The sequence below is a fragment of the Pelodiscus sinensis genome, chromosome 7, assembly GCF_049634645.1.
Source record: "Pelodiscus sinensis isolate JC-2024 chromosome 7, ASM4963464v1, whole genome shotgun sequence".
NCBI lineage: Eukaryota > Metazoa > Chordata > Testudines > Trionychidae > Pelodiscus > Pelodiscus sinensis.
In genome coordinates, this window is record NC_134717.1 from 34,686,757 (window position 1) to 34,699,824 (window position 13,068).

Consider the following 13,068-nt stretch of genomic DNA (forward strand, 5'->3'; position numbering starts at 1 on the left):
GAAGCTAACATGAAGGGGAAAGGAGTCCAGGACAGCTGGCAGTATTTTAAAGAAGCCTTATTGAAGGCACAAAAAGAAACCATCCCGATGCGTAGCAAAAGAGGCAAATATGGTAGGAGACCGGATTGGCTTACAGGGGAAATCCTTGGTGAACTTAAGCACAAAAAGGAAGCTTACAAAGAGTGGAAATTTTGACAAATGACCAGGGAGGAGTTTAAATATATAGCTCAAGAATGCTGGGGGGTTATCAGGAAGGCGAAAGCGCAATTGGAATTGCGACTGGCAAAGGATGTGAAGGATAACAAAGGTTTTTACAGGCATGTTAACAAGAAGAAAGTGATCAGAGAGGTGTGGGGCCCCTACTGGATGAAAGAGGTAACCTAGGGTGTGTCTAGACTACATGCCTCCTTCGACGGAGGCATGTAGATTAGCCAGATCGGAAGAGGGAAATGAAGCCGCGATTAAAATAATCGCGGCTTCATTTAAATTTAAATGGCTGCCCCGATCTGCCGATCAGCTGTTTGTAGGCAGATCGGGGGAGTCTGGACGCGATGCCCCGACAAAGAAGCCTTTCTTCATCGACACAGGTAAGCCTCGTGAAACCAGGTTTACCTGTGTCGATGAAGAAAGGCTTCTTTGTCGGGGCATCGCGTCCAGACTCCCCCGATCTGCCGACAAACAGCTGATCGGCAGATCGGGGCAGCCATTTAAATTTAAATGAAGCCGCGATTATTTTAATCGTGGCTTCATTTCCCTCTTCCGATCTGGCTAATCTACATGCCTCCGTCGAAGGAGGCATGTAGTCTAGACACACCCCTAGTGACAGATGATGTGGGGAAAGCTGAAGTACTCAATGCTTTCTTTGCCTCTGTATTCTCGGACAAGGTCAGCTCCTGGACTAATGTGCTAAGTGACACAGGATGGAATGAAGATCGACAGCCCTTGGTGGATAAATAACAGGTTAGGAACTATTTAGAAAAGCTAAACATACACAAATCCATGGGTCTGGACTTCATGCATCCAAAGGTACTGAGGGAGTTGGCAAATGTCATTGAGGAGCCTTTGGCCATTATCTTTGAAAAGTCATGGAGATCGGGAGAGATCCCGGATGATTGGAAAAAGGCAAATGTAGTGCCCCTCTTCAAAAAAGGGAAGAAGGATGATCCAGGGGACTATAGGCTGGTCAGTCTTATCTCGGTTCCTGGAAGAGGAAAGTGATTAGGAATAGTTAGCATGGATTCACAAAGGGCAAGTCGTTCCTGACCAATCTGATTAGCTTCCATGATGAGGTAACTGGCTCTGTGGACACAGGAAAGTCAGTGGATGTGATATACCTTGACTTTAGCAAGGCTTTTGATACAGTCTCCCACAATATTCTTGCCAGCAAGTGAAGGGAATATGGATTGGATAAATGGACGGTAAGATGGATAGAAAGCTGGCTAGAAGGCTGGGCCCAGAGGGTAGTGATCAACAGCTCGATGTCAGGATGGTGGTCGGTTTCTAGCGGAGTGCCCCAAGGTTCGGTTCTAGGACCGGTTTTGTTCAAATATCTTTATTAATTACCTGGATGAGGGAATGGATTGCACCCTCAGCAAGTGACACTAAGGTGACACTAAGCTGGGGGATAGGTAGATACTCTTGAGGGCAGAGATAGGGTCTAAAGTGACTTAGACAAATTGGAGAATTGGGCCACAAGAAATCTGATGAGGTTCAACAAGGACAAGTGCAGAGTCCTGCACTTGGGACGGAAGAATCCCAAGCATTGTTACAGGCTGGGGACCAACAAGCTAAGTAGTAATTCTGCAGAAAAGGACTTGGGGGTGACAGTGGATGAGAAGCTGGATAGGAGTCAACAGTGTGCCCTTGTAGCCAAGAAGGCTAATGGCATATTGGGTTGCATTAAGAGGAACATTGCCAGCAGATTCAGAGATGTCATTATTTCCCTGTATTCGGCTCTGGTGAGGCCACATCTGGAGTATTCTGTCCAGTTCTGGGCCTCCCTACAAAAAGGATGTGGACACATTGGAGAGGGTCCAGCGGAGGGCAACCAAAATGATTAGGGGGCTGAAGCATATGACCTATGAAGAGAGGCTGAGGGAGTTAGGTCTGTTTAGTCTGCAGAAGCAAAGAGTGAGGGGGGATTTGATAGCAGCATTCAACTTCCTGAAGGGAGCTTCCAAAGAGGATGGAGAAAGGCTGTTCTCTGTGGTGACAGATGGCAGAACAAGGAGCAATGGTCTCAAGTTGCGGTGAGAGAGGTCCAGGTTGGATATTAGGAAAAACTATTTCACTAGGAGAGTGGTGAAGCACTGGAATGGGTTACCTAGGGAAGTAGTGGAGTCTCCATCCCTAAAGGTGTTTAAGTTTCGGCTTGACAAAGCCCTGGCTGGGTTGATTTAGTTGGGATTGGTCCTGCCTAGAGCAGAGGGCTGGACTTGATGACCTTCTGAGGTCTTTTCTAGCTCTATGATTCTATGATTTTGTTTCTTTCATTTCAAGTCCCAGTTTTAACTAAACTGCAGAGATATGTGAAAATGAAGAACAAAGTAAACCAAAACTAAGTTGTTCTGAACCTCAACAATGATTTGATGCAAGTTTTGGGTGAAGGTTCAAATCTGCTCCAATTTCAGCCTTACAATTTCATACACCCTTACATGTCTACCAGCTCCTCTGAAACACTGTGAAACACAATTATGGGGTTTACTCTCTCTTTTTCTTGCTTGATTAATCCAGAAATGGGCAATGGTCTTCCTCTAAATTCTAGATCAGGGATGGGCAATAATTATTGACTGGGGACCACTTCAGAAATTTTTGAAGTGGCCCCAGACTTTCATGCTTCCCCATCCACAGACCTTGATTGGTCTGTGGATGGATAAGCGCATGAAGCCTTTGTGCCTCCCACCCCAAGAGAACCAACAGCTGTTCAGAACAGCTGGAGGTTCCCTTTAAGTGCCCAAGCTCCTGGCATGAGAGAAGACTTCACGTGCTCCCCATCCTGCCCCCAGGTCAATCAGGGCCTGGGGGTGGGAGGGAGCATAGGAAGTCTGCCCCCGACCTACAAGGGAGCGCCGCACTTAGAGTCGCCCTCCAGCTGAGTAGCGGTTGGCAGTTGACTCTTAAGTGTTGAGACCCTTGGGGGCAAGAAAAGCATGTGAAGACTTCTCCTACTATGCCCCCTTCTAAGCACTGCGTGCTCCTTGCAGGGCAGGGGCAGGAGGAGACTTTGAGCACTTCTCACTCCCTGCCCTCTGGCGCACAGTGCTTAGAGTTAACCACCTGGGTTGACTAAGTGCTGTACGCTCCCCCATTCCTAGGCCCTGATTGGCTTCATGGAAACTGACAATTATATAGACTTTTAGAAGTGAAAATTTAGGGTGCCAAATCCTATCCTTGTAGAAAGGTATGTATGGCAGATCCATGACCAGTGCATTCACTTTTCTCACTCCCCAGAAGAGGTGATGGCCACCAAAAACAAAACAAAAAACCCAACAACTTTGCTCAAAGGTTCATAAGCAAACAAGACACACAAGGTATGAAAGGAGGTTTTGTGAGAGCAGACAACAATGAATGCAAATCCCATAATGGTGCTGGAGCCGTGATAGAAACATGTATCTAGTCCTTTCAGGTTGTGATTAGGTGAATAAAAACAGTCATTGATCTGAGGGAAAAACCTTGAGATAGCTATTAGATGCACCCTAAAAGAGGTGAGGGACACAGTTTGCGTAAATAGCCCTCACATGATGGTAATAACTAGTTCATTTTTCGGTACAGGCCACCTCCTCCCAGCAGAAAATTGGGATAGTTTGTTTAGGTGTTGAAAAGTGAAGAAAAGAGGAAGCTGTATATGAGTTCTCACAAACAAGTTCTCTCACAACACCATAAATTAAACTAGACCACATTTTACTATCAGTAAATGTATGCATTTATCTCTAGTGTCTAGTTGTTCATTTCTGATGTCCTTCATGTAACCTTTTGTTGTTTGCCTTTTTCATCCCTTGAACAGTAATGTAACCATTTGAATTAAATGTGAAGACAACTGTATCTTCAGAAAGTGTTGATCAGAACAGACTTTAGTTCATTTAAGTCACAGACATGAGAACAGTATTTTTTCAGTTTTTTCTCAAGGCCCAATTCTGCCACCCTTACTTAGTTCTGCCATGTCCACTGAACAGAACTTAGTCTTGTTGAACTTACGTAAACAACAAAGAATCAAACAGTCAGTAAGTGTTCTCACCCTAACAGTTGTACAATGCCACCCATCCCACTCGTATATTCTCAATCCAGTACTGATAATATTGACCTAGCACTTCACTTCCAAAGATCCCACAGCACTGTGGAGACACTGAAAACTTATGTACTACAGCTGTCAAGTGATTAAAAATATAAATTGGGGTTAATAACACTGATAGTAATAGAATATCATTTTTTAAAATATTCTGTATGCTTTCTGTTTTAAATCTTTGTATTTCAATTACAATGTAGAATACAAAGTGTACAGTGCTAGCTTTATGTTTGTTTGATTACAAATATTTGCATTGTAAAAAACCAATTCCCCCATTACAAGTACTGAAGTGCAATCTCTGTCATGAAAGCTAAACTTACAAATGTAGAATTATGTAGAAAAATAACTGCATTCAAAAATAAAACAAATGTTTTAATTAACTAATGCTTTTCTCACTCTGGCTGAGGAACCTACAAGTCCTCTCAGTCCTATTTCTTGTCCAGTCAGACAAACAAGTTGGTTTACATTTGCGGGAAATAATTCTGTCTGCTTCCTGTTTACAATGTTACCTCGGAGTGAAAAAGGGTGTTTCCATGGCATTGTTGTAGCCAGCATCACAAAATATTTATGTGCCAGAGGCATTAAAGATTCATATGACGCTTCACATGTCAACTACTATTCCAGAGGACATGCATCCATGCTGCTAACTGGTTCTGCTTAATAATGATCCAAAGTAGTGCAGACTAACACATGTTCATTTTCATCATCTAAGTCTGATGCAGCCAGCAAAAGGCTGATTTTATTTTTTGGTGGTTCAGGTTCTACTATTTCTGCATCTGAGTGTTACTTTCTTAAGACTTCTGAAAGCATGTCCTTCAGATTTTGGAAGGCACTTCTGATTCTTAAACATTGAGTCAAGAGTATAGCTATCTTTAAAAATCTCAAATTGAAACCATTTTTGTTTTGTCAAATCTGCAGTGAAAATGTTTTTAAAATGAACATCATGTGCTGGGTCATCATCCAAGAGTACTATGTATTTTGAGAGTTTGTGCATCTGTCTCTATGTGTGTGTCCCTCTGTCCGTCTGTAAGTCTGTTTTTTCAAGAACTCCTCCTGAATGGTAAGAGCTAGGACCACAAGATTTGGCATGCAGCTTCCTCTTAACTTCACAACTTAAAGCAAGGTCAGGGTTTGGTTGTGCCAGGACAATGTGATGTGTATGGAATGTGATTGTTTCTCCTCAAATGGAAGGGGGGCTGTAATAGCAGGGACAATTATACTCCCGAATGATCATAGGGGGTGGGGAGCAAGTGTCCCAGCCCCAGGAAGTGCAGCCTCCACCGCCCTGACCTGGCCCCAGGGAACAACTGGTAGCTGGCCAGTACAACCCCTGCTACTCCAGGCTGGCCCCAGAGAACAGTGTGGCCCCCACTGTCATGGGCTAGGCCTAAGGAGCAGCCACCAGCTACCCCAATTCCTTCCACTGCTGGAGAAGGTGGGCACCTTCCTGGTCCAGGGCGGAGATCATGGACCTTATTCAGGTGGAGGGGGGGGGATGCCCCCAAAGTCCATGATCTCCGCACTAGACGGAGGAACACGTCCATCTATGGCAGGAGAGCTGCCAGCCTGGCCACCAAAGGCCACATGTGAACCCAGGAGCATGTAAATCAAGTTGGTCCAGCCAGACCCCCCACCCCTGAGCTTCCCTTCCCCCTTCTTCCCCTTGCTTTCCCCTTCCAGTTTCCTCCCTCCCCCGCTCTCTTCTCCCCTCTCCCGCCTCCTTTCCCCAGTCTCACCGGAGTTTCATTCCCTTCTCCCCACCCAGTTTTGTTAAATAAAGAGAGTTTGTGTTCATGAAAATATGTGTATTTTATTTGACATCAGGAAGGGTGGTTAGGGAGGGGAAAGTGGAAGGACATTAGGAGGAATGAGGCACAAGCCCCCAGTGGGGCAGACCAGGGAGAGTGTTAGTGGCCCTCAGGTTGGAAGCTCTCCTGCAGGGCCTCCTGGATACTGACAGTCCCCCGATGGACCTCTCAGATGGCAGCCTGCAGAAAGTGCAGCCAGGCTCACAGCAACGCATCTGAGAGAAGCACCAGAGTGCCCAGGGGCAGCTCTGGCTCCATGTTGCAGAGTGCTGTGGTGTCCCGACTGAGGGCAACCAGAGCATGCAGAGACAAAATGCTTTTCTGTCCCTCATTGAGGTAAGCAAGCAAGCAGGGAAACCTGAGAACCAGATGACCGAGGGGGGGGGAGGTAGTGTAGACATACCCTAACTGTAGTGAGGTAGAGTGGCCTTCCACCCTCCAGAGGAGGAGGAACCTTCATTGAGCCCTCATGGGCAGAGCTAGGCCATGGTTACTCCTTCCATTCAAAGTCAATGGGCAGGACAGGAAATATAAAAGATGTGTCTGAGTGCTCAGATGTCCTGTAGTTGCCAGAGGCTATGTCTACACTGCATTCTAAACTCGAAATAAGATTTGAAATAAAGTGCTATTGCTAGCCATCCCTTACCCCTCGTACAACGAGGTTTATGGGGATGGTGAAATAGCGCGTCCGCTGTATTTCAGAATAGCGGACGCATTCAAAAGATGCTGAGTAGCTATTTCGGGATACCTCTGGTATCCCAAAATAACTCTGATATGTAGACATACCCAGAGAAGTCAGATGCTGGGAGACACCCTCAGACCTGTGTGGAGATGAGAACTGGCGGGGGTGTATGCTGACCAGTGAGGAGTTACCAGGACTGCTTCAGGTCTCCTACCCTGATGACCTGGAGGACCCTCTATACACTTAGATACTGCCTGAAAGAGTGTCAGGAAGCAGCCCAGAGACATCTGACCCTAGTCCAGCTGTGCTATTGCCATAGACTTGCTGTGTTATGGCTAGAATCCCTGCTGACCCACTGGTATATTGTTTTGCTGCCGTTCAGGCCCTGGGCCAGGACACAATCTAGTGAGTGGGCCTGAGTCCCCCCTACCATCCAAGATGGGTATGGCAGTCTATGTCTTTCTAGGAGCCTGTGTTTGTCAGCTGTCTGCTGAAGCTAGGATGCTCAACCCCCTTGGTGTCTGACCCTGAATATAGGCCCCACCTATCGACTTGTATTGCCCCACACTGACATAGGGTCTGGGCTACCAAACTGTGTTGCTGAAGACAGGTCCAAGCTATAGACTCTTCACTCTGCTAATTCCCCACAGTCAATGACCCTCAGAGACGTAGTGATGCAGCATGGCCTCTGAGGGACCCAGAGGGGATGGAACCCCACCGCTAAATCACTACCCTAACCTAGATCTCTTTTGCTGCAATTTAAGCCCATTACTTCTTGTTGGCTACATCTACACTGGCCCCTTTTCCGAAAGGGGCATGTTAATTTCACAGGTTGTAATAGGGAAATCCGCGGGGGATTTAAATATCCCCCGCGGCATTTAAATAAAAATGTCCGCTGCTTTTTTCCGGCTTTTAGAAAAGAGCGTCTATTCAAGGTAGGAATAAGATCCTCCGGAAAAGGGCGCTTTTTCCGGAGGATCGGGGCCAGTGTAGACGCTCTTTTCCGGCTTTTCTAAAAGCCGGAAAAAAGTGGCGGACATTTTTATTTAAATGCCGTGAGGGATATTTAAATCCCCCACGGATTTCCCTATTACGACCTGTGAAATTAACATGCCCCTTCCGGAAAAGGGGCCAGTGTAGACATAGCCGTCCTGTCTCCAGTGGATAAGGAGAACAAATCACTCTTCTTTATAAATAACCTTTTTACCTATATGAAGATTTATTCCTCTGTGTAGAGACACTGACTTCTGCTTTGGTGCTTCACCCTGCTCCCACTCTGCACCCTGCAATCTCCTTGCCCCTCGTCTTTCCACCTCACTCCCCCTCCTTCCCAGAGGTTCTGAATACTGTGAAACAGCTGTTTCATGTCAGTAGGAGGCACTGGGAGGGAAGGATAGTAGACAGGTGGCAGGCATTGGAGAGAATGGGGCAGCGGAAGGAGCTTGGCACCAATGGGTGCTCAGCACCCACTAATTTTCCCCCATGTGTTGGTATGAGGCTAGTGTGGTCTAAAATAGAAGGTTCGAGAATGTGGCAGGTCCCAGGGAGGTGCAGAAATAGACAAGCTTTACTGGATATTGTTTTAAACTTTTATTGAAGTGTTTACTTCAATTATAACTTGTTATTTTATCAATTTCTTACATACGTGGGCACGAAATAACTACTATCATGAACAATAGGCAAAATGCAATACAGTAAAGAAGGATTCCCTGAGGTTTTTCTAAATCCCAACAGCTGTCAATAAGGGTCCAGGGATTATCACTGGTTATATTTATGTCAATATCACTCATGAGGCTAATCATCTATCTAAGACTATCAACACTACTACTTATCAATACCACTAAACAAATTTAGATAACAATACTTACATTTAACAGACACTCAAAGCACAACAGCAACAACATGTTCGGTATACATTACGCTCTATGGGGAATACGTTTTGTTCGGTGACCGGGGGGGGGGGGTCTTCGGGTGATTAGTCCTCGGACCTGGCTCATATTCTGCAGGGCCGACTTATCTATTAGGCATAGTGCCTAGGGCCCATGATACTTTTGGTGCCCATGAAAATGTTTTAATTTCTTTTAAAATCAGAAGAAAAAAAAAGAACTTTTAGGGTCGAAGAAAATGTTTTAATTTTTTTCTCACATCAGAAAAAAATGAAACTTTTAGGGCCCACGAAAATCTATTAAATTTTGCCTAAAACAGAAAAAAATAAAATGCTGAAGTATGTAAAGTTATATCAAAAATAATTTTTAATATTGATATTATGGTGGGAGGGGCCCACAAAGGCAAAAGTGCCTAGGGCCCACGAAAGTCATAATGCGGCCCTGGTATTCTGCCTTTCAATCTTTGTTCTGGAATCCTCAATTTTGTACGGGTGGGGGAACTGATTTATAGAGAGTGCTTTCACACGCTTTTTTGTGATAGGCAGGGAAAACCCTGTCCGATACGTGACAGAATGTGGGGGAAGGGACGAGACGATTTCCTGTTTTTCTCTTTTTGCCTTGCAAGGTATGGCACAGCCAATGTCAGTTTTTGTTCCTGAGCTTTAAGTGTCATAGAGTAGAAATTTTTCATTGAAGGGGAGGTGACCTTTTGCTAGGGAGGCTATACGCACGAGGCCTAGCCAACAAAGAGCCTGCTTTTACAGTTAGGATAATGGATTTCAATCCTTTACATAAAACGTAAAAAATTTACACGGTTTAAATAGGCAGGAAGTTTACACATTGCTACCGAAGTCAATGGTGTTTTCAATTAAAAATTGGATTTGAATCTATATGAATATTTGTACACATCTGATTACAATTTATACAAGACAAATTATTTTTCCATTATTTTAATGGAAACAACTGCACATTCTTGACACCATTGCTGAACCAAAGAAAAAAAATGGCTCTGACAGAATGTTGTCAATGAGAACTGGAATTATTAAAATCATTACTTTCCAGCATCCTTGTTGGTCTGAAAAAGAAAATGCTTCATCCCACTTTTGATTAATCTATGCAAATGCTGGACCCCTGAAAGAACTGCTGGCAAGCTGTCCCAGGTACTCTGACTACAAGCTGTCTGAATGCACAGGTAACTTAGGGACTTTCCTAAATTAGGTTTGTCATATACTGTCACTTCCCTTTCATCTCCCTACAATGCTTCCTACTGCTTATCTAAAGTACATCCATCCATCCATCTGCCAAAATCTTTCCATGTATACTTCCCCTGGTGACCCACAAAATCATCTCCTGTACTGGTTCTCTCCACCCCCACCCCTGACCACCAACTGCCTGATCGAGTTGTCCCGATTTTGCTTATTTTTTATAGACAATTAGGCAGGAAAAATAAAAACATATAACCAAAAACCAACCAACCAAACAAAAACCAACCAAACAAAAAAACCCACAGGATTCTACTGAAGGAAATCCTAGCAGGGGAATACCTTCACAAGTTGTGCAATAAGACCCCTAATTTCTATTTATATCTCTTATTACTTTAAGAATAACTGATACAAATGATATCACAACATATAAATTACACTATGTTTATTACAATTTTTGCTCCAATTCACTGCTGTATCTTTAGTTTCAACTGTGGAAAACCCAAACCTTCTAAGTTTATCTAAGTGCTGCATAGGCTAGTTACTTTAAGAATACACAAACTATTTCCTGTCAAGCCAGTATCCGCCTGCAAAGATTATTTCTTGATATTTACATCACAAAATCAACTTGAACAATGTTTACTTTACAGTAGGAACACTTTCTCTCTGTTTGTCACAAGTCTGTAATGTTGAATTCTATAATTTTATAAATAGTATTCATGAGAAAATGTAAAAAAAATTGATGTATAATTGTATCCTATTAACTAGCAGCGCTTCACTCACTACATATGGATTTAATATTATTTTAAATTAACGTCTAGGACTAGCATCATACTGGAAAACACAAATTGACCAAAGTCCAAAAGTCTGTCTCTGATATCTCTGTGCTCCTTGATTTCTATGACAGTGCTGTGGAGATAATATCATACGTTTATTACATTAGTTTAGTTTTGGTAACACTCTTGAGGAGGTATTTTCTCATTTCCTTCAACTTGCCACATAAGATCAACAGACTAGAATGTTACTGTTAGGATAACAGTACTCAGTCTTGTGCAACAGGAAAATAAGAGGATGCAATGTGATATATTTATACTTTTGGGAATTGAGATGGCTTACTGATTTTTATTTTCAGAGGGGCTTCTCACCCCTGGAAGGCAGAGCCAACTTCAAAAATGAATCCAACCGGTTTCCTGCCCCAAAGCACACTACTCTCACTGAGCCTCCAGCCCAACAATTCAGTGAGACCTTTGCTGGGAACACTTCCCACACTCAGCAGGTAATATTGCAGTCTACTTTCTGGGTGTAGATTCCTCACACCCTGCAGATAATAAAATCTAGCAATTCTGCACACATCACTCTGGGATGCTGTGAGTTTTCTCCACATCACAGTTTAATTGTCTCTCTCCAATTATCACAGACTTTTCGAAGATGACTAGTTGGAACTTACTTTTTGCCAACAGGGCGATAGGAACGGCTATGGCAGTGACAATCACTGCAACTGCGAGCAGCCCCAGCAGATACTTCACTGCGGTCTGGAAGACACGAAAGGGCAGGTCTGAGTTACCCGGGGTCGCTGCGCGTGAACGTGCCAGCGCGTGTCCTTCAGTCTGGGCTCGGACAACTGCTCGAGAGCTGGCAGCGCGCGCCAGCTGCGCATTTCGGCTGGCTCCAGGACAGCTCGTTGCGCCGTCCGGGTTTGGGCTTGTGTTCCCGGGCCGGCATTGCGAGAGGGCCGGAGCTCTGTGAGTCTGCCCCACACGTTCTTCTTCCAGGCATCGCGGCTGCTCCGCCGCATCGCCGGTGCTGGAAGAAAAGCGCGCAGCCCAACACCCGGGTACACTCGCCCGCCTGCAAAGAGGGGGGCATTGCCACTGAGCGCCGCAGAGCGCTGCAACTCCCCTCCTGCCCCGGCCCCAGGCAAAGGCCCCTCCAGGTGCCACTGGCGTAGCGGGGGTGGGGGAGCAGCCGCGGCCCGGGCGCAGCGACCCGTCACTCACTGACCTTCATCACTGGCGGCTGCAAGCAGCGAGCAGACTCTCCGCGAGCTGCAGAAGGAGCGACGCGTCTTCCCCTCTCGCGCGCGCGGCGGCCTCCCGCCTCCCGGCGCCTAGTTACACATTAGCGAGGCGGCCGGGGACGGCCCCACGCGGGACCGTTGCCTACCTGGGCGGTGCAGTCCGCGGGGCGAGCTGGGTGCGGCGGAGAGGAGCCCAGGGGCGTTGCAGGGGGGTGACGAGATGGCCGGGGGCCCGGAGCGCTTCCCAGCTGTGCTAGCGGGGTGGGGGAAGCGGGGTGGGGCGAGGGGCACTTGGTGGGGGCCGCGCTGGGGTAAAGTTTCTGTAGGGCGGGACTGCGGGGCTGGGTGGGGCGGCCGCTGGAAGAGGCGGGTTGCGCTTATTCCCAGCGGAGGCTTGGAGGACCGTGCCAGGTGAAAGGGATGGGGTGGGGGGTTCGTGGGCTGCCACCCTTTCATCCAAGTGTTCCAAGAGTTGGCAACTTCCACGCTGTGAATAAGCAGCCCGGCTTTCACAATCAGCCCCCAAACAAGCTAATCCCGTTCCTAAACAAGTCCAAACCAAACAACCCCACTTTGGTTGTCGCCAGCTGCCAACAGCCATGCTCGGAACACATCCCACACTTGAAAGGGATTTTCGTAACCGTTTATTTGCAGCATTAAAAGGCAGGCAACACAAAATGATAACATGGAACTGTGCTGCCAGATAGAGACGGCAGTAAACAGGGACAGGTTACATTTGGGGGGAGGGGAGGAGACAGGGAGTCTGCCACAGCACTTTGGTGGAAAACTATAAATGCATATGTATATTAAATAAAACATTTCCAGTGCATTTGAATGATTAACAGAGAACCCTATCCCCCAACTCTTTAAGAGTCTAGATAAGATTGCTCTTGCTTTTCTGAAACCTCCACCATCACTGCCCTCACCCACAGCCAATTCAGCTTTGGTGACAATTTATACCGTCTAGTTAGTGGCACTGCTATGGGTACCCACATGGCCCACAGCATGCTAACATTTTTATGGCCAACTTAGAACAAAACGTTCTCAGCTCTTCTCCCCAACTACCACTCCTGTACTTGTGCTACATTGATGACATCATCATCTGGACCCATGGGAAAGAGGCCCCTGAGGAATTCCACAGGGATTTCACAATTTCCACTCCCACCATCAATCTCAACGTAGACAAGTACA

General features: G+C 46.0%; 1 protein-coding gene across 1 annotated transcript in view; it reads right to left on the minus strand.

Moving 5' to 3' along the window:
• DPP4 (dipeptidyl peptidase 4) overlaps window positions 1-12,175 on the minus strand; it is a 76,664-nt gene extending 64,489 nt beyond the window's left edge. Inside the window, exons 1-2 of the mRNA XM_006114841.4 lie at window positions 11,862-12,175; window positions 11,308-11,392 (exon numbers count right to left, since the gene is read on the minus strand). Of these exons, the coding sequence (XP_006114903.2) occupies window positions 11,308-11,392; window positions 11,862-11,867 (91 nt within the window). The 5' untranslated portion in view covers window positions 11,868-12,175. The remainder of the gene's footprint in view (window positions 1-11,307; window positions 11,393-11,861) is intronic.
• Window positions 12,176-13,068: the final 893 nt, after the last annotated feature.